This window comes from Lithobates pipiens, unplaced genomic scaffold (genome assembly GCF_037356315.1).
Source record: "Lithobates pipiens isolate NorthernLeopardFrog02 unplaced genomic scaffold, aLitPip1_a1.2 Scaffold_28, whole genome shotgun sequence".
In the NCBI taxonomy this organism is placed as follows: Eukaryota; Metazoa; Chordata; class Amphibia; order Anura; family Ranidae; genus Lithobates; species Lithobates pipiens.
Genome location: NW_027507789.1, coordinates 28,171,469 through 28,198,262, shown reverse-complemented (window position 1 = coordinate 28,198,262; position 26,794 = coordinate 28,171,469). Strand labels below are relative to the sequence as shown.

At 44.0% G+C, this 26,794-nt stretch overlaps 1 protein-coding gene across 4 annotated transcripts in view; it reads left to right on the top strand.

Moving 5' to 3' along the window:
* The window catches only part of STXBP4 (syntaxin binding protein 4), a 184,025-nt gene that overhangs the window by 2,457 nt on the left and 154,774 nt on the right, over positions 1-26,794 (top strand). For all 4 annotated transcript variants that reach the window (XM_077458947.1, XM_077458949.1, XM_077458948.1 and 1 more), the window contains exons 3-4: positions 2,027-2,159; positions 23,705-23,811. In XM_077458947.1, coding sequence (XP_077315073.1) covers positions 2,027-2,159; positions 23,705-23,811 — 240 coding nt within the window. The remainder of the gene's footprint in view (positions 1-2,026; positions 2,160-23,704; positions 23,812-26,794) is intronic.

Sequence of the window (26,794 nt, the reverse complement as noted above, 5' to 3'; positions counted from 1 at the left end):
CTTGGGCCCCGTTCTGCGATTTGAAATTGCCGCAGAATCACAGTGATTCCAAATCGCTGGCAAGAGGCATGATTGGGTGCCATTATTCTTAACCACTTTATGACTGCCCACTATACATATATACTGGGGCAGGGAGGCCGCTCTGCGCCAGATCACATGCCTAGTACATGATTCTACACTTCGGGGTCTGGGGTGCGGATGCGCGTTGTCGGCAATCTGCTTTGATTAGACACAGTGTGAGCTGATCTGCGGGTACCGCGAACTCTATGTCTGCCAGCACCCACCTACATTAGGCAGAGAGCCAGATCTGCGATCTGCCTACGTAAACAAGGCAGATCTCCATTCTGTCGATAGGGAAGGCATTGATCCTGTGTTCCTCCCTCCTGAAAAGTGCCCCCACAGCAAGCAGCTTGCTATGGGGGGGGCACCCGAGCAGGCTTGTTCCCGAGCCGCTGCTCTGCGTGTTCATTAACACACAGCCACGGTTCTGCCCTGGCCCTGTCTAATCGTGGGATGAGCCAATGAGGCGGGAGAGTTCTCAGAGAGCTGAGGCTCTTATGCACATCTCTGGATCAAGATGGGGCTCAGGTAAGTATTGGTGGGGGGAAGGGATCCGCTGCACACAGGTTTTTCACCTTCATGCATTGAATGCAGGCCCATATGTGGTCTCTGCTGAACCGGCTGAGATTTAAACCATCTATGGCCGGCTTTACTCTATCCAAAATAAAAACAAGTTGGGTCTTTTGTTCTAGATTAATGCAGAGAAGCTACAGAAGACCAGCAGCAACACAGTGTGAAAAAAGTTAGAAGATAAGTCTAACTATATAACTATTCTTAAAAATACCTCCTACCTAATCCTGCTTACCCGGTATAAAAAGATCTGTGTACTTACCTATTTTTTATCCAGTACAGTCATGTGATCCTGCAGCTCCAGTTCCCCTGTGTAAGGGAACACTCAACAACGGCTGTGAGTTCTCAGAGCTCTGACGGCTCCCATGGTCCAGTTGTTGGCGCTCCTCCCCCTTCCCTGCAGCAGCTGCTCACTGACACAGGGAAGCCAGAGCTGCAGGGTCATGTGATTGGACCTGTGTGGATTAAAAATAGGTAAGTACACAGATCTTTTTCGTACAGGGTAGGCAGGGCAGGTTAGGTAGGAGGAGGGAGAGGGAACATTTTAAGAATCCTTATAGTTATGTCTCGTACACACAACCGGACTTTCCGGGGGACTAGGTACGACGAACTTTCAGTGGAGTTCCGACGGACTTTCCGAACGAACGGACTTGCCCACACACGACCGTTCATTTTGAACGTGATGACGTAAACAGAACTAAACAAGGAAGTTCAATAGCCAGTAGCCAATAGCTTCCCTTGCGTCGTATTTGGTCCATTGGACCAGCACACAGACGAACGGTTTTCCCAATTTTAGTCCATCGGAATTGAGTCCGTCGGATAGATTTGAAAAATGTTCTACTTCTAGGTCCGTCTGATTTTAATTTTTTTTCCCCCTAAAAACCATCGTATTAGCCCACACACGATCGGATTGTCTGGTGGACTAATCCCTTCGGACCTAGTCTGCCAGAAATTCCGGTCGTGTGTACGCGGCATTAGGCTTTTCCTCCTATTTTTAAAGAATTTTATTTATTTTTAGCGCTTTCTGTGTCCCCACCTAAGGATTTCACACATCTATATTTCCTGGTCACCATTGCCGTCAAAAGAAGGAAAATTTTAAATACTTTCACCAGAACAAGAGGGAGGAGAAATCATCCAATCGGACATTATTCTGGTGACCACTGTATAGGGAAAGAATTGCTGTCATTTTGGGAAGACTTCCTGTTGTGTCACTAGGAGAGGATATTACCCCGACAAGGCAGAGATGGTAGAAAAAAAAAAGACTGGCAACATTTTTATTCCTTCCCAACTCTACCCAAAACATAAAAATAGAGTTTTTGCCATACATTCACTTTTACAATGTCACTTCTTTGTGGCCATTTGTGTAATGTGACCTCCTGTGGTTTCTTGTTTCCAGCGAGGCCTCAGTCCAGACAATCACTATTCCAAAAGAAACCAGCCTAGGCCTCAGCCTGACTGGAGGCAACAGCAGAACTGAGGGGCAATTAATCCACATTAAGGACATAATCCCTGGCGGAGACTGTCACAAGGTAAGAATCGTGTCCCTTTTACTTCCAAATAGTTGAAATATAGTGTATATCAGTGTTCTGTTTTAATTCTGTTTAGCTAGTCTTGTGATCCAAGCACTTTTGCTAGATAGTACAGCCAGATCCAGTTCTTGCTGTGATTTGTATGTAACTATAGTGCAATTGAGCCTGTTCTAGGACACCCCTCCACCCATCCTATAATTGGTCAATGAGGCAGCAACAGCATGCTGATGAGGTCATCCCTATGCTCTGCATTTCTGCAGCCAAGTCCCCTGTAATCAGTGCTGCCTTTCCCTCCACAATGTAAGTGCTGCTTTGTAGTGGACTACAGGAGACCCAAGTGTGCCTGTTTGATTTAACAGCTTGCCACCCAGCCATAGTACACATACTGTGACAGGGCGGCGCGGGCAGGCAGGATCACTTACATGTACGTCATCCTGCCTCTTCTGGGTTAGGGGCACACCGCACAATGCTCCCACAACTTGTGGCTCCCAGTACCCTGCCACTTTCATTGATTTCATTGAACAGCTGTCTTTCCTATAGTCATGCTGTGATTGACTCACAGCTATCATATGGTACCTGGGCCAGTGACAGCACCCTGTACCATGTGATAGCTGTGGGCCAATCACAGCACACAATAATAAATCACAACTTTTAAAATGTAAGGCTATGAGTACATCAGGATTGATCGATTTTCAAATATATACCATACTTTGTAGATGCCCTACCTTTCACACAAACCAATTAATATACGCTTATTTGCATTTTATGTGACATGTAACAGAATACATTCTGGCCTAATTTATGAATATATGTAATTTTATTGGATATGTTTTATAACAGAATGTAGAAAATATGTTTTTTTCAAACGTTTTGGGTTATATAGCAAAAATAAAAAACCACAGAGGAGATCAAATGCTACCATAAAAAAACTCTAATTGTATGAATAAAATTATATAGATTTCATTTGTGCGTTGTGTTGTATGACCGAGCAATTACCATTTTAAAATAGCTGTGACAGAACCATCCAGCACCCCGCTTGGGTGCTTCCGTCAAGATATAGCTTACTGCAGTCTGGATCAGGGAACCGAATATTATCCACTTAAGGACCGCCTCACGCCGATATATGTCGGTAGAATGGCACGGCTGGGCATAATCGCATACCGGTACATGATTCTTTAAGTGCTCACGACCCGGTCCTGTGCTCCGTGACCGCGGGACCAGTGGACCCGATCGCCACTGGTGTCCCACGATCGGGTCACAGAGCTGAAGAACGAGGAGAGGTCTGTGTAAACAAACCTCTCCCCATGCTTCCCTGTGAGGCTGTCACTGATTGTCTCTTCCGTTTTATAGGGAATGACGATCAGTGACGTCACACGCCAGGCCACGCCCCCCTACAGTAAAAAAACAACGCATAACATCATACATAACACTACACTGCCCCCCCTAGTGGTTAACTCCTTCACTGCCAGTGTCATTTACACAGGAATCAGTGCATTTAAATAGCATTGATTGCTGTATAAATGACAATGGTCCCAAAAATGTGTCAAAAATGTCCGATGTGTCCGCCATAATGTCACAATAAAAATCGCTGATCGCCGCCATTACTAGTAAAAAAATATATATTAATAAAAATGCTATAAAACTATCCCCTATTTTGTAAACGCTATAACTTTTGCGCAAACCAATCAATTTTTTTTTTGTTTTTAACAAAAATATGTAGAAGAATACATATCGGCCTAAACTGAGGAACAAAAAATGTTTTTTTATATATTTTTTGGGGATATTTATTATAGCAAAAAGTAAAAAAATATTGAATTTTTTTCAAAATTGTCACTCTTTTTGTTTATAGCGCAAAAAATAAAAGCCGCAGAGGTGATCAAATACCACCAAAAGGAAGCTCTATTTGTGGGAAAAAAAGGACGCCAATTTTGTTTGGGAGCCACGTTGCACGACCGCGCAATTGTCAGTTAAAGCGACGCAGTGCTGAATCGCAAAAAGGGGCCTGGTACTTTGGCTGCAAATTGGTCCGGGACTTAAGTGGTTATAGCGGCATATTGCACTCAAGATATTAGACGGAACTAGCTCAGATGCAAAACTGGAGCTGGCCTGTTTATTTGAAACTCGCACAGAATTTATAGTACACCGGATCAGTTGAGCCTAATCACATTATCGTATGCAAAAGAAACTGTATACAGGAATATAATTAACATGAGCTAAATAATTGAAACCAGCCTAAGTGACTCAATCCCCACCCAGACAAAGTTGGGATTAATTAGACAGACAGAAACAATAGGTGACCCAATAACAATAGAAGAGATATATGCTTAGCAGAAAACACATAACACCTTAATAAACAGACAATGGCAGGAGACCCCTAGTAACAGACTGTCCGGCTCCTATATTGGAGTACATGGGACAGAGGCCAGTATGACTAGCTCTTTCAATGAACATATATATATTCCCGAATTAAACACACCAGGAATAGTCTACAGGGCAAATCCAAGAAAACAGTTCCTCAAAGATTTAACAGAGAAATATAGAAATAACAAATAGGGTGAATGTGGGCAGAAAGGGTCCCTGCAGCCAGTAACCATGACAGTAGCACAGTGCTGAATAGCAAAAAATGCCCTGGTCTTGAAGGGGGTAAATACTTCCACTTGAAGGGGGTAAATACTTTTGTTTTTTTTTATTTTTATTTTTTTAAAAAGATGTTTTCAGTCAATCCAAAACCAAATGGTGCAGCTCAGGTTTGTGTAACACAGAAGAGAGTTGGAAACCAGAGACAGTAGTCACTCCTTTTGGCTCTATAATAGAGCTGTGTTATGCTTGTTGTTCTGGCTGAGGTGGATGGTGGGGGTTGATGACATCACAATCTCCATTTCAGCCATCAGAGGAAGCCTTGTATTCACTTTTGTTGTGGGACTATACTGCTATACTATACCTTACCGCTGCTGGGACACATGTATGCTGTACTCTATGTAGCTGACCCTACACACCGTTTATACATTGCTTCCATCGGCACATCTGTTACTGAAGTTAATAGTTTGTTTGGGCCAACTTTGCCCAAAGGAATTATTTAAACTTATAGTAAACTTGGAGTTTGGCTTTAAAGTGGCTGTAAACCGTGGCTAGTAAAAAAAAAAAACACCTGGTAAGCAATTGTATAATGTGCTAGTATGCATCATCTACTATACTGTATACTATCACATTATGAAATACTTGCCTTAGAACAAAGCCCTCCTGTGGTGCCCGGTCACCGCTGAGAGGGCTGACATCTTTACCCGGTCTTTCTTCCAGGTTCATGCGCTGCAGCTGTGTGATTGGCAGGAGCAGTGATGACCTCACTCCTGTGCATGTGCTTGGGAGCCCTCGGTTCCAGCACTAAGCTCTGAAGTTCCAGCAAGGTATGCTGGTGGCAGACGAAGTGGCAAGTGACAATTCGCATTTGGTGGCATGCCAAGTGGCAAATGACCATCCGCATCTGGCAGGCAACGTGGCAAGTGACATGCTTAGGGCTTCCACTGATTCTGCATTATGGTGAGTTGAACTATTTCAACTCCCCTCAGGCCTTGATATCATTTTCTTCCACACAGCCGGTCCCCGGTGCCACCAAGTTTGGGGACTGCTGCCTTATGGGATACATGTAGTACTTTGTTGCATGTGCTTTCTAACCCTAGTTACAGATCCCAATCTTCTTTGAAGGACCTCTCAAGCTCCATCAGGTTGGATGGGGAGCGTCTGTGCACATCCATTTTCATCTCTCTCTCTCTCTCTCTCTCTCTCTCTCTCTCTCTCTCTCTCTCTCTCTCTCTCTCTCTCTCTTTCTCTTTCTCTCTTTCTCTTTCTCTTCTCTTTCTCTTTCTCTTTCTCTTTCTCTTTCTCTTTCTCTTTCTCTTTCTCTTTCTCTTTCTCTTTCTCTTTCTCTTTCTCTTTCTCTTTCTCTTTCTCTCTTTCTCTTTCTCTCTTTCTCTTTCTCTTTCTCTCTTTCTCTTTCTCTCTTTCTCTTTCTCTTTCTCTTTCTCTTTCTCTTTCTCTTTCTCTTTCTCTCTTTCTCTTTCTCTCTTTCTCTTTCTCTTTCTCTTTCTCTTTCTCTTTCTCTTTCTCTTTCTCTTTCTCTCTTTCTCTTTCTCTTTCTCTTTCTCTTTCTCTTTCTCTCTTCTCTCTTTCTCTTTCTCTTTCTCTTTCTCTTTCTCTTTCTCTTTCTCTTTCTCTCTTTCTCTTTCTCTCTTTCTCTTTCTCTTTCTCTTTCTCTTTCTCTTTCTCTTTCTCTTTCTCTTTCTCTCTCTCTCTTTCTCTTTCTCTTTCTCTTTCTCTTTCTCTCATTCAGAGTTGTCCCATAGCCATTAATTTGTTATCTTGCCTGTGTATTTAGGGTCGTTGTCCTGTTGGAAGATGAAACTTCGTCCCAGTCTGAGGGTCAGAGCGCTCTGGAGCAGTTTTTCATCCAGGACGTCTCTGTACATTGGTGTATTCATCTTTCCTTCAATCCTGACTAGTCTCCAAGTTCCTGCTGCTGAAAAACATCCCCAGAGCATGATGCTGCCACCACCATGCCTCACTGTAGGGATGGTATTGGCCAGATGATGAGCGATGCCTGGTTTCCTCCAGACATGACGATTACCATTCAGGCCAAAAAATTCAATCTTTGTTTCATCAGACCAGAGATTTTTGTCTCTCATAGTCTGAGAGTCTTTCAGGTGTCTTTTAGCAAACTCCGGGCGGACTGTCATGTGCCTTTTACTGAGGAGTGGCTTCTGTCTGGCCACTCTACCATACAGGCCTGATTAGTGGAGTGTCGCAGAGATGGTTGTTCTTCTGGAGCTCTGCAAGAGTGACCATAGGGTTCTCGGGCACCTCCCTGACCAAGGTCCTTCAACCCCAATCGCTTAGTTTGGCCAGACAGCCCACTCGATGATTGGGACCTTCAATGCTGCAGAAATCTTTCTGTACCCTTCCCCAGATCTGTGCTTTGATGCAATCCTGTCTCAGAGGTCTACAGACAATTCCTTGGACCTCATGGCTTGGTTTGTGCTCTGACATGCACTGTTAACTGTGGGACCTTATATAGACAGGTGAGTGCCTTTCCAAATCATGTCCAATGAATTTACCCCAGGTGGACTCCAATCAAGTTGTAGAAACAGCTCAAGGATGAACAGTGGAGACAGGATGCACCAGAGATCAATCTTGAGTTTCATGGCAAAGGCTGTGAATACTTATGTACGTGGGATTTTTTTCGTTTTTGGATTTAATAAATTTGAAAAGATTTCAAAAAACTTTTTTCACGTTATCATTGTGGGGTATTGTTTGTAGAATTTTGAGGAAAATAATGAATTTAATTCATTTTGGAATAAGTCTGTAAAAAGTGAAACACTGTAAATATTTTCCGGATGCTCTGTGATTTATCTGTGTTTTATTAAGAGAGCTAAGTGAATTCACCTTTGAATCCTGACTTGCATAACAGATCTTTATTTTAAAGCCTGGTACACACCATCAGTGTACCACTGTCAGCTCCAGTCGAAGCCCCTGAATTAACAATCCGACTTTAGTAGAGCGATCTCCCCAAGCTGAGCTGTTGTGTTATAAGAGCGAGACAGCCGCGCCATCAGTGTCTAAGCCCTTGTACACACGGTCGGACATTCCGACAACCAAATCCGTTGGATTTTGTCAGACGGATTTTGTCCGAAACTGTTGCATACACACGGTCGGACAAAGTTGTCGGAAAATCCGATCGTTCAGAACGTGATGACGTTATTTCGTTACGACGGGACTACGTTCAGGCTAGTAGCCAATACCTTTGGTCTAGGAATTTGATCTGAGCATGCGTGGCACTTTGTCCAATTGGAATTCTCTACACACAATCGGACAAAGTCCGACCGGATTCATGTTGTCGGAAAGTTGTATAGCCCAGCTCTAAAACGTTGTCCATCGGATATTCCGACGGAAACAGTCCGATGGAGCCCACACACAGTCGGATTATCCAACCACGCGGTCCGATCTGACATTTTCCGTCGGAATGTCTGACCGTGTGTACAAGGGCTAAGAGCGCTGATTGGGAGCCGGTCGGCTGCTGGTTTTCCAGCATGCACGTCCGACAATAGCCCGGCCGGACAGCTGGCTTCCATCGGTTCGGCTGCCATGCGCATGGGTCGAATGTCGCCCGACATTTGGCCTGTGTGTGCGAGGCTTCAGGGTTAGATCTGGGAAGGTGTTTAGTGCTGACTGTGGTTCGGTTCCTCCTCACTTCCTATCCCAGTGACTGGTGTCACGGAAGAGAATGGAACAGTGGCTGTACAATATAATCTTCTACAAAATCATAGATGTAAATGTGTCCTTCTAGTGATCACAGCGATTAGAATACCTTGGAATGGTTCTTTTTACTGAAAGCGCCTTCAAATCTTTGTTGATCTGGATCTTGGAACACAATTGGGGCCTTCTAATACCATGGAGATAAATGAACTCCTCTTTGTGAATCATCTGCAAGCCACATTCAGTATTACAATAGAATCTAATTTAGTTAGTTTAACTCAAGGGCAGAAATGATAGCATTAACTACAACTAGCGCAAGGGGCTTTATATACCTAACAACAAAAGCATGTTTTCTTTCAATGGCCTTTGCTAACTGCATGATTATTTAAGCCTAGTTGAACTTTCAGTTTAAATTGGCTAAGTACACTTCTTTTGTTTATAAAAAAAATATATATAAAAGGTGTTCAATGTCTTACTCATAGGTGTGCATAGCCTGTTGTGATAGGGTCTGCACCCCAAGGCTCACACACATATGCCTGTATGGGTATATATACTGACAGTATCCGTAGAGCAATGGACAGTGTCAATAGGGCAGAGATTAGTGTCAGTAATTTTTATTTTTGTTATTTTATTCTTATAATTTTATGTACTTTAATTTTTTTAGTAGCCAAGTTAGGGGGCTTTGGTGAAATATCAGGGGTCCACACAAGGGGAATCAGCACCATACAGTGTGATAAGAGTGTGCTTAGGTGCACCTGGCACACCCTGTGCGCACACTTATGATCTTACTTGATTTCTTTCTAACACAGCCTGTCAACTGCCAGCTGCTGCAGAGTGTCTCCCTTGCTCTCCACAGTGAAACAGTGGTGTCTTTGCAGTGGTCTAACATGTCCCCTTACTAAATCAGACCTACAGCTTTGTGTCAGGGCTGGGCTCAGACCTTCCTTCTCTGAGCTGGCCGCTCAGCTGTTGGCTAATTGCCAGCTCCCATCTCTCTCCACAGTTACTGAGCTGTTGATGATCCTGCTCGTCAGTCCTGCCTACTTAAGCTGTCCAGTCCAGAGGAGCTCTGCCTTCGCCTTGGTCACATCACAAGAAACTATCTCCTGCGTTCCTGTTTAAAGACTGTATTTCCTGACATCCCTTCTGGCTCCAGATGCTGCTTGCTTTTCCACTACTTTAACTCCTGACTTCTGGCTTGGCTGACTATCCATTCCGGTTACTGAACTTTGGCTATGTTTTGACTAAGTTTTGTTCTTTTTACTTTTTATTATTAAACAGGTGTGATTTAACTGTACTTCTGTCTCAGTCTGATTTAATGGTTTCTGATAGTAGGCAAAGGCAGAGCTCCTCTGGACTGGACGGTTTTAAGTAGGCAGGACTGACGAGCAGGATCATCAACAGCTGAGTAACTGTGGATAGAGATGGGAGCTGGCAATTAGCTGACAACTGAGTGGCCAGCTCAGAGAAGGAAGGGCTGATCACAGCCCTGACACTTTGCAAAGGTCATATTCCCTTTTGATTGAAGAGCTGGGGCTCCAAGTCATTGGGGGGTGTATTGGATCTCTATAGAGAAATCACTGCTTCTACACAAAGAAGGGTCCTGCTACAGGCAACAAACTTTTCTACTCAGGCTGTGGTTACTTTAGAAGAAAAAACTGTAGACCTTGGGTAGTTTTTTGTTTTAAGCACCTGGAATGTATTTAGCTGGTTTAAACAGAATTGGGCTTCTAGACCCCCTTCAGACGGGCATTCTGTTCAGGTCCTGCTGTCAGTTTTTGAAAGCGGACTGGAGGGTCCATTCATTCCTATGGACAGGTGGGTATAAACAGACTTGGTTCGTTTTTACACCAGCCTACCTCTGGATCCCATCAGGCCTACTCGGAGGTAGTCAGGTGTAAACGGACAGCGGAGTCCGTTTATTCCCAGCTGCCCATAGAGCAAAGCGGGCTCTTTTCATGTTCGCTCGACAAACTGTGTGGACATCCACCCTCTCTGCCCCGATCAGCAGGAAGTCTGCTTACAGATTGTTAAATATAAAAATGTTCTCCCAATATTCTGTGAACTTATACTGATGAGAAAAGTCCCGAAATAAAGAGTTCAGTTTTTGAGTAAAAACTAAAAAAAAGATTTAATAATAGCATAGTATTACAAGAACAATATTAAAATACAAAATGTGAAAATATCAATAATGTAGTTATATTCTCGAGATGAAGATTGTGTATCTAATCATATGTGTGTGTCTGTGTAAGAAGCTGATGGTGTCCCCCGTGTCTGCTAGTTTGCCTTTCAAACCCTATGATCATAGCTTATTCTCCACAACGGTTGGTTTTTGTCTTATAGTCCTACAAATTTCAGTGACCAATGAATTGAACTAGTGGGGATTTGATTTGAATCGCTATTTTTTTTTTTTTTTAAAGAGCAACTGTCATCTCTGTCCTGCAGCGACTCCTCCTCTGACCCGCTGTTGACTCACCGACAGTCCCATTCACTTTAATGGGACGGCTGGTGATGCGGCAGTGACCCAACAAGGTGAGGGACGTGGCGACAGCAGGTGAGTGGATGCCCGCTAACAAGCGCTGCCATGATGGATCTGAAATGACAGGTGCTCTTTAAATGTAAGGACTCATTCTTGCTGGTAGTTAGAATCTTTATGCAAACAAAATTAAGGTTTTCTGTTTAGAATAAGAAGCTGTCAGGTTAGTAAAACAGCGATATCAGAACCGATTCAATCATACAGTTTGTAGTGTACATAGATTTGAAAAACAATAGGATAAAGGAATATTCCTGAACTTTGGTTTATCTCATGGTTACTGTGAAAAAGTGTGAATGCATCAATGCAGTGCATGTTATCTCAGCTTGCAGAGCTTGGATTCATTGAATGATTTTACCGAAAAATGTAAATATTGCAGAATACACAACCTCATTCTACATAACTAAGCTCCATATTACGCTTATTAAACTAAATTAATGTATCCTAAATGGTAGATTTTTACTCCAAAAGCATTTTATTGAAATAAATTTAATAAATATCAAAAAAATGTATTTAAATCAAAAAAAGTTATTAAAATCTAAATTATATAATTTTTTTTTTTTTTTTTTTTTAAACCATACATTTTTATCCACCCTGAATTGAACTAACTTCAATAAATGCGGACTTCAAGTTAAATCACCTCCTCCTTTCATGTAATAGTGGGGATTGACTAGAAGCTAAACTCAGTCTCTATGCATTGGCATTCCTAGGGGATGGGGGGGAAGAAAGCCTAATTGCTACCACGTTAGCTTTTCAAAGAGAATCACAGGCTGTAAAATCTTATTTCTTACTTTTAAAAATCTAGAAGAGATAAATATATACAACTCAATTATAATAATAAAGATCTAACCCATTCATACATATTAGTAATGTTAGTTGATAAATATTAGATCTTAGATTAAGAGAGGCTTCTAACACATATGTTGATTGCAGTGTAAAAGGGGCCTAATGCTTGGTGCTTGGTACACACAAGGAGTTATTTTTCATTCAACAAAAGAAAACTGACAGATCGCTGTACTAACACAAGCAATACTAGTACAGTGATCTCCCAGCTGTGCTACTGTGTTCTGACAGGGGGTTCAACCCCCCCCACCAGAACAGAACACAGCCATTGGCTAAAAGTCTGCCCTAGAATAAAAATTTAGAAAATTTAGCAGTAATTCATCCCCTAAAATTATTTGATTCAAAGTATAACTAAAGTCAAAGGTTCTCTTTTTTTTTTTTTTTTTTTTCTTTTATAGTGTTGGACAAAGCGGTGAGAGGTTTGAATACCCATCAGATTTTATTGCTGTCTGTGCCCATGTTAAGAAGATTCTCCCTCTCTATTTGTCCTGCTTACCATTATCGTTGAAAGTGAAAAAAATTCAAAGTTTTGGGTTGTCCTCAGAAAAGTAATAGAGCGGGAAATCTTCCAATGGAGACACTAGGGACCTCCAGGTCATTAAAACGAAGGAATTCCCTTAATTTGCCAGGATTTCCTTTCAATTCCTGTTTTTTGCTATGGGACAGGAAGTGAAGGGAAATCTCAGTGGGACGCAGATGGCGATTAACGGGGTTATAACCCTCCCTTGCTCTAGCCAAAATGAGAAAAAAAAGTTTAACTTTAACCACTTCAATAGCGGGCACTTTCACCCCCTTCCTGCCCAGGCCAATTTTCAGCTTTCAGCCCTCACACTTTGACAATTTGCGCGGTCATGCACCGATGTACCCAAATTTAATTTTTTTTATTTTTTTAGCATTGTTTCTTTTTATTTTTTGCTAAAAAAACAAAACCTGAAAATGTTGAAGAAAAAAAGGTTTTCTTGGTTAGAAAATTTTGTAAATACTGTATTTATCGGCGTATAACACACACATTCACTTTAAGAGGGAAGTTTTGGGAAAAAAACATATTTGTAAAATAACTTTGAAGCAAAATAAGGCCCAATGCCTGTCAATGCAGCTTTATCAGTGCCCATCTGCAGCCTCGCCATCTCCCATCAATGCAGCCTGATAAATGCCCATCTGCAGCCTCAATGCAGCCTGATAAATGCCCATCTGCAGCCTCACCATCTCCCATCAATGCAGCCTGATCAGTGCTGGAAATCACAGAGCCATCATCTCCTGTTTACTCGGCTCTCGCAGTCACACACAGCCCGCCTCCGCTACCAGCATTGGACCAGCTCCTATTATAGATGGAACACTGGTCCAATGCCGAGGGCGGAGGTGGGACTGTGTGTAACTGCTGGGTGAAAGCCGAGTAAACAGGAGATGGCGGCTCAAGTGAATTCCGGTGGCACTCGTCCCCCCCCCCTCCTCCCCTCCAAGGTAACATATCAGCGTATAACCCGCACCTTTGATTTTGCCCCCTATTTTCAGGGGGAAAAGTGTGTTCTCTACGCCGATAAATACAGTAAATAATTTTTCTCCTTCAGTGATGTGCACTGATGAGGTGTCACTGATGAGAGGGCACTGAAAGGCAGCACTAATTGGCATCACAGATGAGCACTGTTTGGCCTGGACTGATAATCAGGGCACTAATAATCAGTGCCCTGATTATCTATACAAGCCTTCCCTTTTAAGGGGATGCCACTGATCAGCTCTCCTGTCTTCGCACTCTGTCAGTGCAAGGAGAGGAAAGCTGATAACCAGCGTTTCCTTATTTACATGTGATCAGCTGTGATTGGACACAGCTGATCAAATGGGCAAAGAGCCGCGTCATCTGCTCTTTACCAAAATCGGGGATGCACCTTGTATCAGGGACACAGTGTCCTGCTGATCGCCATACTGCGCATCCCCGTGGGTGACCCAGAACAAGAAAGCACCCCATCCACCGTTATTTGTCTATATCAGGGATATGCAATTAGCGGACCTCCAGCTGTTGCGGAACTACAACTCCCATGAGGCATAGCAAGAATCTGACAGCCACAAGCATGACACCCAGAGGCAGAGGCATGATGGGACTTGTAGTTTTGCAACAGCTGGAGGTCCACTAATTGCATATCCCTGGTCTATATGGTGGGCGGTTGGTGGTTAATTCAGTGTCACTTCCTGACAATAGGAAAGTCTACACAGCAGTTTTGTTTCTCACCACTAGAGGTCACCATCAGCCCATTATTGTTCATGTAGGATTATACAGCGCGAGAATCAGTTTGCAGATTAATTGATTCGTAAAGAATACTCCGTTTTCAGTTCTGATAACATGTGAAATGTGAATAGTACAGCACTGACATTTTAAAATAGAAAATGTTCTATTGGGTAGAAAATAAACAAGGCTCTTATTCTTCATATTTCCATGATGCGTGGAGCCATTTATATCATTCCCTTATGCTCCAAGACAAGCTGGGTGTAGAACTGCCAGCATAGAGAATCCATTTTAAGTTAACTGTTAAATCCAACCCAAAAAGTTGTGGGTGGGCTTACACTTTAAATCCAGGAAACCTAGACCTCTAGATGGGGAAGTGAGTGTAACATGAAGTAGGTTATACTTCTCCTCCATACTCCCACTTTAGAAATAGGCATCTTTACCGGTGCTGACCCATCAGCGGCTCTGCTCTCTGTATGCTCTGGAAGGAGCAGACTGTGTGCGGTTTACAGTATGAGGTCCCGCAGCTGATAGAGAAGTAAATGTCAGACCTGAGAAGGCCTTTCTGTTCTGATCCTGAACTCCAGAATTATCCTCAGTCAAGTAAAGCCAAAAAAAGAAAGATATAGATGTTTTGATAGTGAACCTCCACACTTATAACAATGCACATTCATGGTTTGGCTCCAAAAGTGGAAGCTCCACTTGCTCCACCACCTTCCAGTGCCACATTTGGCACCTTCTGGGAGAGAGTGGGTACCTGGTTTTGACAGGTACTCGTTCCCATTTCCGGGTAAGATCGCTGCAGCGATCTGCAAGCTTTTCCGGTCCCTCCTTCTTCCTCTTGGGACACACACAGGTCCCAGAAGACAGCGGGACCATTCAGAAAGCGTGGCATGCATAGTAGGGAACCGACTGTGAAGCCTGAATGCTTCGCTACCAGTTTCCCTTACTTGCTACTTGCAATGAGGGCGCATGCACCCAAAGCCGATTGACGAATGGGTGTCGACATTGCGGAACCTCTGGACAGGCAAGCGTCCTTTATATTAAACGTCAGAAGCAGCTACAGTATTTGTAGCTGCTGACCTATTAATTTTTTATTTATTTTTTCCAGACTGGAGCTCCTCTTTAAAAAGGTTGTAACCATAAAAAATGCTGATTTAAAGCGGTAGTAAACCCGCTATTTTTTTTTTTAACACCTGCAAAGCAAAAGGCATAATGAGCTAGTATGCACCGCATACTAGCTCATTATGAAATACTTACCTTAGAACGAGGCCCCGACATCTGGCCCGATCCACGCCGAGGGAGCTGACATGCTCCCTCGGCGTTTCTTCCGGGTATCGCGGCTCCGGCGCTGTGAGTGGCCGGAGCCGCGATATCGTCACTCCCGCGCATGCGCATGGGAGATTTCATTCCGGCCGGTCGGCTACTGATGGATTTTCACTACTGATGGATGTGCACATGCGCCGCTGCAGTCAGCAGCGCATACCGAGGGGAATATCTCCTAAACCGTACAGGTTTAGGAGATATTTTTTTTACCTACAGGTAAGCCTTATTATAGGCTTTCCTGTAGGTAAAAGTTTAAAAAATGAGTATACAACCACTTTAAAGCATGATAAACAGCATAGTGCTTGTGCTTTGTAATTTGTCCCTTTCTATGCTGTAATATACCAGATTGATCCTGCTTGTTTCTGTGTCCCATGTGTGAAATGACCACGGTAATCATGGCTTCGGATCCATGATGCTGCGGTCTGTTTAAATGCCTTCATCATCCTGCTGTGTTAGAATCTCTCCTCTCTCTCTCCCTCCCTGCCTGTCAATTCCTAGTGTGAGAGGAAGCTCAATCCCCCCCCCCCGCTGCTATTTCATGTGGCAGTAAAGTCAGTGAGTACTATTACTGCCAGCTTTACCTACACCTATAGCTACCACCTATAACAAGGTATACAACACAGTGTCTATGTTTTTTCAAAATGATGCTGCTATCTTATTTTAGAAAGCTGCTGTGCGGTTACGTGACCTCTCGTCACTCTCCTCCTCCGATCTAAGAACTACAGCGGGAGGGGCTCAGCGGACAGCACAGCGGTCATGCGACCTCCTGCTGTAGTCCTTAAAGTGCACTTGGAAGTGGAGACGCTCTAAATCTAAGGGGTAGATTGGAAATGAGGGGAAACTCTGCTGATTTTATCATCCAATCATGTGCAACCTAAAATGCTGTTTTTTATTTTCCTTGCCCGTCCCCCTCAGATCTACAGCGACTTTACTTCCAAGTGCACTTTCAGTGCAAAGTGGATTTTCCTTTAGTAAATAACCCCCGTGTGTTATACGTTGTTATAACAGAGGGGCTGGTAGTAATGATACTCAGTGACTTTACAACCACTTTATAACCAAAATTGTGAGCAGGAAGGTATTTTATTACAGAAGTGATATGTCTGCAATAAAGGCTTCGTACTTTTCTTGCAGAATTGCGCAAGCTCCGTCAGATTGCATGGAGAGCATCTGTGAACAGCAATTTTCAGGTCTTGCCACAGATTCTCAATTGGATTTAGGTCTGGACTTTGGCTGGACCATTCTAACACATGAATATGCTTTGATCTAAACCATTCCATTGTAGCTCTGCCTGTATGTTTGGGGTCGTTGGTCCTGCTGGAAGGTGAACCTCCACCCCGGTCTCAAGTGTTTTACAGACTCTAACAAGTTTTCTTTCGAAGATTGCCCTGTATTTGGCTCCATCCATCGTCCCATCATCTCTGACCAGCTTCCCTGTCCCCGCTGAAGAAAAACATCCCCACCACATGATGCTGCCGTGATGTGCTGCAGTGTTAGTTTTCCAACACGCATAATGTTTTGCTTTTAGGACAAAAAGTTTTTTTCGAGTTCAATTTTGGTCTCGTCTGACAAGAGCACCTTCTTCCAAATGTTTGTTGTGTCCCCCACATGGCGTCTCGCAAACTGCAAACGGGACTTCTTATGGCTTTCTTTCACCAATGGCTTTCTTCTTGCCACTACTCCATAAAGGCCAGATTTGTGGAGGTGCACGACTAATGCCACGTACACACGATCGGAATTCTCGTCGGAAAAATCTCTGACGGTTTTCCCGTCGGATTTCCGACAGAATTACGCTCAAACTGTCTTACCTACACACGGTCACACCAAATTCCAATGGTCAATAACACAGAGACATACAACACGTTTCGACGGCACTGTAAAAGGGAAGTTTAATGCTTCGGAGCATGCGTCGGAATTTTGCGTGTCGGAATTGCATACACATGATCGAATAATCCGATAGAAAGGTTTTCTGTTGGAAAAATTAAGAACGGGCTCTCAATCCAAAGACCGTCAGAAATGCAGACAGAAAAAGACAGATGGGCATACACACGGTCAGAAAATCTGACGAAAAGCTCCCATCGGACTGTTTCCATCGGAAATTCTGGCCGTGTGCATTATAGTTGTCCTGTGGACAGGATTCTCCCACCTGAGCTGTAGATCTCTGCAGCTCCTCCATAATTACCATGGACCTCTTGGCTGCTTCTCTGATGAATGCTCTCCTTGCCTGTCAGTTTAGGTGGACGGCCATGTCTTGGTAGGTTTGCAGTTGTCCTATACTCTTTCCATTTTCGGATGATGGACTGAACAGAGCTCTGTGAGATGTTCAAAGCTTGGGATATTTTTTTTTATAACCTAACCCTGCTTTAAACTTCTCCACAACTTTATCCCTGACCTGTCTGGTGTGTTCCTTGGCGTTCATGCTGCTGTTTGTTCACTAAGGTCCTCTTAAAGCAGTTCTCCACCCTAAAGTGGAAGTTCCGCTAACCTGATCCCTCCCCCTCCTCCGGTGCCACAATCGGCACCTTTCAGGGGGGAGGGGGGTGCAGTTACCTGGATAATCCAGGTATCTGCACCCACTTCCAGGACAGACCGCCGCAGATGCCCCGCCCCCCTCCCATTGTGTTCTGGAAACACACAGTTCCCAGGACACAGCGGGAGACCAGCAGAGACGCGCAGCGCGACTCACGCATGCGCAGTAGGGAACCGGGCAGTGAAGCCGCAGCGCTTCACTTCCTGATTCCCTGACAGAGGATGGCGGCGGGGGCAGCAGAGAGACAAGCGATCGCTCGTCATCTGCCGCCGACATCGCTGGACCCTGGGACAGGCAAGTGTCAATTTATTAAAAGTCCGCAGCTGCAATATTTGTAGCTGCTGGCTTTTAATATTTTTTTTTTTTTTAAGGTGCAGAACCGCTTTAACAAAGCTCTGAGGGCTTCACAGAACAGCTGTATTTATTCTGAGATTAATTTACAAAATTATTACATTTAATAATTAAATTATTACACACAGGTGGACTCTATATACTAATTAGGTGACTTCTGAAGGCAATTGATTTTAGTTAGGGGTATCAGAGTAAAGGGTTCTGCGTACAAATGCACACCATATTTTTCACATATTTATTTAAAAATTTTTTTTGAAAAAACAGTTATCATTTTCATCCTGCTTTACAATTATGTGGCACTTTGTGTTGGTCGATCACATAAAATCCCAATAAAATACTTTTACATTTTTGGTTGTAACGTGACAAAAATGTGGAAAATTTCAAGGGGTATGAATACTTTTTCAAGGCACTGTACATCTTATCAAATGCAGAAGCAAACACGTTAGGCCTTTAGAGCGATATTTGTTGTTTCAATGTTTAGAGGTGTTGAAGTCTGCTCTCTGATCGTAGAAGAGGACCCGACTTTCCTCCCCGGTGTCAGGTGGGTTTATATAATATCGTCACCCTCCACCTTCTTGCAGATTCATTACTAGGTGTAACGTTACAAAGGCAAATGCAGAAATATACTTCCGAAGCATATATGCACCTCTTCTCACATTTTCGCAGCTCTGGGCCGCGCTAACAAGCTCCAATTTTCACCAACTTAATCAGGTCAATGACTCTGGGTGACATAACCGCTGGTTATCATGATGAACTATATTCCAAAAGTATACATGCTGCTCTAACCTAGATTCCCACTCCGTACAGAATGCAGCTATATGGTAACCTGGTGCCGAGGATTAAAGAAATACAATCTAACATTGGCTACTCGGTCAGCCGTGAATTGGAGATTTTCATATTAGTCAGTAATCATTGGATTACTTGTTTCTCGATAATGAGATTGACCTACTGAGTATTGTTGGTTAAATGTGAAACTGATCGTTCAGATTTAGGTTAATGCCCATGAACCAATTTCTTGATCAACATTATTAAAGTTGAACTCCAGACAGATATTTTGAATGCAGGCACTTGAATTGGACTTGGTATCGGCCTCTTGTAATCCCCTGAACAGCTGAGCTTAGAATGGGAGAGGGAGAAGCAGCGCAGGGAGCCACTTGGTTGTGCTGCAGTAGTCATGTGTGAACAGGAAACCCCCTGATAGGAAGAGAGAACAGAATAACAGATGAGCTTGTCAGTCTTCTTCCTCTCATTTACTGTCCAATTGGGACTCGGGCTGTAAGTTTTTGCTTAAAGAGGAAGTAAACCCTGATGGGTTTACTTCTTATTTGATTCCCTGCAAAGGTAAAGCATAATGGACTACTATGCATCGCATAGTAGCCCATTATGTGTCACTTACTTGACACAGGAGCCAGCGATGTCACCGCTGTCCCCTGTAGTCCGGAGCGTCCATCTTCTTGGTGGGTCTCCGTGGGTCTCGCTGCTCCAGCACTGTGATTCGCCGGAGCAGCGATGACGTCACTCCCGCGCATGCGCACTGGAGCCAACTCTCGCGGCATATCGCCGCAATCTGCGGCTTACCCAGTGCGCCTGCGCGCCGCTGTCTATGGTGCATGCGCCATAGACAGCGGTGGCTGTCTTTAGGTAAATATCTCCTAAACCGTTTAGGTTTAGGAGATATTTCTTGGACCTACAGGTAAGCCTTAATCTAGGCTTACCTGTAGGTCAAAGTGGTTTGTAAGGGTTTACAACCACTTTAATTGCAGCAAAAAATAAAAAATTCAGGTCCCCTCCCCTATGCGGCTTCGTCCGCGTTTCTAGCAGTTTACCTTGAGTTCAACTTTAACCTCTTCAATACCGGGCACTTACCCTCCCTTCCTGCCCAGGCCAATTTTCAGTTTTCTGCGCTGTTGCTGTTTAAATGACAATTGCACGGTCATGCTACACTGTACCCAAACAGAATTTTTATTTTTTATTTTGTCCTCACAAATAGAGATTTCTTTTGGTGGTATTTGATCACCTCTGTGTTTTTTAAACAAATAAAAAAAGACAGAAAATTTTGAAAAAAAATTTAAAGTTTTGCTTTTGTTTCTGTTATAAAATTTTGTGAAATAAGTTTTCTCCTTCATTGATGGGCACTGATAAGACGGCACTAACGGACACTGATAAGGTGGCACCAATGAGCAGGCACTGACAGGCCCTGACGATGGGCACTTATATGCGCCACTGATGGGCACTGGTAGGCAGCACTGATATGCAGCACTGATGGACCACTCATGGCTGGCACTGGTGGGCACTGATAGGTGACACTGATAGGCTGCAAAGATGGGTACTTATAGGTGGCACTGATAGGCAGCACTGATGGGCATTGATATGTGGCACTAATGGGGACTGATATGCGGCACTGATAGGCATCCCTGGTGGCACTGGCAGTCGTAGGCATTCTGAGCGTGCACTGATTGGCAGCTGCCTGGGCATTGACTCGCAGCTGCCTTGGCACAGATTTGCATTTCCCTGGTGGTCGTGGGCAGCATAATGGTGGTCCTGGGCGGAATCCGGGGGGGGGGGGCTGTGCTGAGAAACAATTGGCGCAGACCCCCCTGTCAGGAGACCGACCGATCGGCTCTTCTCTACTGTCTGTCAGACGCAAGTGAGGAAAAGACGATCAACAGCTCTTCCTGTTTATATCGTGATCAGCCATGATTGGACACGACTGATCAAATGGTAAAGAGTGTCCGTCGGAGGCTCTTTACCGAGATCGGTGTATCGGTGTGTCAGACTGACACACCACACCACTGACCACCATGGGGTGCGCGGCGGCTTTTATCCTGCAGGATGTCATATGACGCCCAGTCAGGATAACTGAACCACTGCCCGGCCGTCATTCTGCCATGGAATGCATGAAGGTCAAAAACCTTTATAATCATTTTAAAGCTGTACATTAGGTAAAGAGCTAAAAATGAAAGTGATTGTAAAGGGTAAATGGTTTTGCACTGTGCAGCCATGATCCTCCTCTTCTAGGGTCCCCTGCTGGAACTCCTGGCTCCTCCTCTTCTCAGTGTGCCACCATAGGAAGCCAGTTGTGGCACACCTGTGGGCTCGATCCCAAGCCCCTCTGCCTGTGTCCATAGATGCAGACAGTGTGGCTTGGCCCCGCCTCCCCATTCCCCTTTTCACAGGATTTGATTGGCAGCTCTAGGATGCAATGGCCCCCGCTGCTATCAGTCTGCCATGTAAGGTGGCAGAGAGTAGAGCCAGCCACTGATCTCATGCACAGCCCTGAATTGAGGTCAGGCTCAGTTAAGTATAAGAGGAGGGTGGGGGTGGTGAGCTGCACACACAAGTTTTTTTTTTTACCATTTTAATGTAGAGAAATCTTCTGCCCTTAGAGCCACTTTAAGTTAAAATAGATACACCATATATGAATTGTCTGTTTTCTGCCTCAAAACTTGTAATTCTGTTCAGTCAGTCTTGTGATCCAAGTGCCTCTGCCAGACAACACAAACAGATCCTTGGCCTCTATGGTGACTTCACTACAATTTGTGCTTTCATCCTCCTGCAACTCCCAGTGCCCAAAACCTGATTGATTTTCAGCGCTGTGCCACTCAGCAAAGGCTCATAGTGCATACCGCCCCCCCCCCCTCCCTTTTTTTTTTCTGCAGGCTACATACACATCAGTTTTGCATTTTTGGTTAGAATTTACAATCACATTTGCAACTGTCTTCGTTGTATATTAGTGAGACATTTTCCAATCTGTATGATTGTAATACAACAATGACTGGATTGTCGAATGATTGGTCTGTATAGAGTGAATGGGCACCCTTTTGTCTGCTTCCTACTTCTTGGAATTAGTGAAAAGATCATTTGAAGACAGATTTTAGGAAGTCGGACTAGAACACTACATTTCACCTGCCTTTCCACGTAAAGTGCCATTCTTCAGTACATTAGACAACAGGCGTGCCAGTGACCAATAGCGTGCTGAAGTCATAGAGTTTGTTCTCAGTTTTTTAACCTATAGTTACACTGATAATGGCAAGAAAATGTCATTAGTTAATAACTGGCGCACACACAACGCGTTTTATACTTAGACATCAGATCAGCCCCAATTTCTACACCTCAGATCACCTCAATTCCAGCACCTTCACCTCAGATCACCCCAATTGCTCCAACCTCCCACCTCAGATCACCCCAATTCCTCCACCCTCCTACCTCAGATCACCTCAATTCCAGCACCTTCACCTCAGATCACCCCAATTCCTGCACCTTCACACCTCAGATCACCCCAATTCCTGCACCTTCACACCTCAGATCACCCCAATTCCTGCACCTTCACACCTCAGATCACCCCAATTCCTGCACCTTCACCTCAGATCACCCCAATTTCTGCACCTTCACACCTCAGATCACCCCAATTCCTGCACCTTCACACCTCAGATCACCCCAATTCCTGCACCTTCACACCTCAGATCACACCAATTCTCACACCTCAGATCACACCAATTCCTGCACCCTCACACCTCAGATGACACCAATTCCTGCATCTTCACACCTCAGATGACACCAATTCCTGCATCTTCACACCTCAGATCAGATCATCCCAATTCCTGCACATCTTTACTGCCATTGTACACTTCTGCATGTCTGTTTCACCAATGAACCCCTGCTCTGCTTCTGTCCTCCCCTGCACCCCTATTGACCACTGTACCCCCTGCACACCTGCTATGTCGCTCTAGCCTCCTGCATACCTGTTCTCCACTGTACACCATAGCTGTAAACCCTCTACATCAGTTACCCCACTGTACCCCCACTGCACACCTGTTCCACCACTGTACCCCCTGCTCTGTTGCTGTACCTCCTGCACACCTGGTGTACCCTTCTAGACACCTGCTCTTCACCTGTATGCTCCTGCACACCAGCTTCGCTGCTGTAACGCCCTCTGCATGCCTGTTTCACCTGCACACGTGCCACTAATGTAGACCCCATCATATCGCTTCCACCACTGTACTTCCTTGCCTTGTACCCCCAAGGTCAGCTGGTGAGATTTAATGTCCCTGTTTGTGGTCCTGGGTGAAGGTGGTTGGAGCTGGATGTAACCACGGAATTTCTAAGCAGGGCTGGATGTCCACACCAGTGATTTAAAAATAAAAAGCAGTTGCCTCTCTGGTGGCATCACTGGGAAGCCAGCGTGTGCCACTGAAAAAAAGGTTAGACACGTGTGCCCAGGGGTTGCCAACCCCTGTACTAGATGTAGCTTAAAATACCTTGATTGATTGATTTTGTGAAATATACGCAACATAACTGGACTAAAGAGGGTTTTTTTTTTGTTTTTGTTTTTTTATATATATTTGCCTGATGTGTACCACGAAAGATGCTTAGGCTTGATTTAGCCTTAGCTGTAATCTGTGTTCTTGTTCTCTTCACTACTCATTCCCTTAATTAAGGAATGCTTTTCACAAGCTTTTTTTTGGTCAATAATTTCCGCTTTATGTTTCTCTTTTAATTAGGATGGACGACTGCGGCCTGGAGACCAGCTTGTTTCTGTGAATAAAGAGTCATTGATTGGTGTGTGTTGTGGTGAAGCCAAAAGCATTTTAAACAGAGCGAAATTAAGGTATCTTTTTATGTTAATTTGTGGGTATATTTACTTTAAAAGTCAGCTTCAAGCAAACATAAAAACAGCATTAAAAAATTCAGATGTACTGTATGTTCATTAAACATAATTTAATGCATCTTTAAATGCAATTTGTTTAAATCCCTGTATATGTCTTCAAATCTACTGATAGTCTCTTCTACAGTAAAAAGTGCATTTTGTGAGACAAATGGGAAGCTCTAGGAGCCAATCAGATGTACTGCATGCAATTATAATAAAAGGAACATACTGAGAGGACAGATGACCTCATCAACCTACTTCTACTCCTTCAATGTTCAAAGAAAAATAAATAAAAACTAATTCAAAAACGGAATCACTGAGTTGGAAAAAGGATCACCCCCCCCCCCCCTCCTAAAAAATGGCTTATAAACCCAATCAGGTGTAGCTAATCAAGCTTCTCAATGGCACACAAAGCCATTTGACTTTCAAGTGTGACCAGCTGTGGTCATTTTATTAAGCTCAGTATGAAAAGAGCGTTCCTGGAACATTTCAGTCGCTGGTAGTGCAACTGAAGCAAACAATCAACTATGGGTGGCAAGGCACTGTCACTGGGATCTCCGGGATAAAGTTGTGGACAGGCACAAGCCAGGAGATGGATACAAAAAATGTCAAAGGCTTTATCGATGCCTAGAACAGGGATATGCAATTAGCGGACCTCCAGCTGTTGCTAAACTACAAGTCCCACCATGCCTCTGCCTCTGGGCATCATGTTTGCGGCTCTAAGAGTCTTGCTATGCCTCATGAGAATTGTAGTTCTGCAACAGCTGGAGGTCCGCCAATTGCATATCCCTGACCGAGAAGCACAGTGAAGTCTATTATTAAGAAGTGGAAGGTATTTGGTACAACACAGACCCTCCCTGGATCAGGACGTTGCTCCAAACTGGATGAAAGAGCCAGGAGGAAACTGGTCAGAGAGGCTACCAAGAGGTCTACGAGCCCGTTCACACTACCGCGACTTGGGACGCGACTTGTCAGACCGCAAGTCGCCCCAAGTCGCTTGACATTAATAATTCCATTAAAGTGAATGAGAGCCGTCTTAATGACCGCTACTCAAGTCGGAGCGACTTCCAAAAAGGTTCCTGTACTACTTCAAGGCGACTTATAGGCGACTTGTACCCATAGATTTCAATACAAGTCGCCTACAAGTCGGATCACCGTCTGTAAGCAAGCGACTTAACAGGAAGAAGAACACAATTATGGCATCCCTCCCCCTTCCCATACACTGATCACTTCCTGTGTGAAGTGTGGGTAGGTGTGAGGTGAAGTGAAGAAAAGAAGTGATTGAAGAATTGAGAGAACATGTCATCCCGAGGCCGCAGAGAAGTGCAGCACAGGGAGCCAGTGGATAATGAGTCCCTAATCAGACATGTGAGGCAGCGACCCTGCATATATAATAAACAAGATCCCAACTACAAGGATCAATCCAAGAGGGATAGTGCTTGGTTGGAAATATGCAGACTAACTATTGAAGATTGGGAAACAATGCTGCCGACCGATCGTAGTGACAAATGTAAGTTTAACCTTTTTATTAAATTCATGGTGTTATTTATTATGCATGTGTTCTGCCACGTCACCTGCCACGTCACCTGCCACGTCACCTGCCACATCACCTGCCACGTCACCTGCCACGTCACCTGCCACGTCACTTGCCACGTCACTTGCCACGTCACCTGCCACGTCACCTGCCACGTCACTTGCCACGTCACTTTTGTGTATTCTTTCACTGATGCTAACTGCTAGTGTTAATAAATGTTAATAATGAATGATCATGAATGAATGATTCTTTTATTATTACATTATAGAAAAAAAAAATAACCAACATATCATTTTTATTACATGAAATAAAGATTACATAGCATGAAAACATTATAACCGTAATAACACATTAGCAAATTCTAGATGTAAAGCAGTGAGCAATGCAGTTAGGAAATGGCATCCAATTGCCATTCTAAGTCACCGGCCGGTGAAATAAAGTATGATGCAAACTTTGCACGAACAGTGGCACCATCGCAGGATCCCCTTGCAGCAGTGATATGTGCACTTTCCAAGTCATGCATAAGGGAATCCTCAAAACGGTACCCGTCACGTACCCGTACAAAATTGTGCAGCACGCAATCTGCTTTGACAGCAGTAATTGCATTTTCAATGTTTAATGCAATAGGCGTATGTAACAAACGCCATTTATTGGCAAGAATTCCAAACGTGCACTCAACCATCCTTCTTGCCCTTGTCAGCCGGTAATTAAAGACTTTCTTGGGGGTTGTCAGATTTCTATTGGAGTAAGGCCTCATTAGGTGTTGCGACAATGCAAAAGCCTCATCTGCGACAAACACATAGGGTATTGGGGGTTCAGTTGTGCCCGGAAGAGGACAGTTCTCAGGAATATCTAGCTGATTAGATCGTAGCCTTTCACCAAATGAGGAATTTGCAAAAATACGCGAATCGCAGCTACTTCCGTAGGATCCTATATCGATATAGGTGAAGCAGTAGTTTGCATCGACAACAGCAAGAAGTACAAAAGAACAATATTTTTTGTAATTGTAGAACATACTTCCACTACCAACAGGCTTAACGACACGCACATGCTTCCCATCTATAGCTCCAAGGCAATTTGGGAAATTGCACCGACGCCAAAATATTTGTGCTATATCACGCCAATTATCTTGTGTAGGCCGCTTCATAACCATGCTGTTAAGCACATCCCATATGACTTGGCAGGTGTCTTGGATAATGTAGCTGATCGTTGATCTGCCCAACATGAACTCATAATGTAGACTAACTAGGGAATGACCGGTTGCCAGGTATCTGAAAGACAAAAGACATAAACCATTTTATGTTCCTATTTATGTTTTGCAGTATCAATATTACAAATCCGGTGGAAGGGTTTGCGCGACTGCTTTAGTCGCTACATTCGCAAATTGAATGAGGCCAGGAGTGGGTCTGG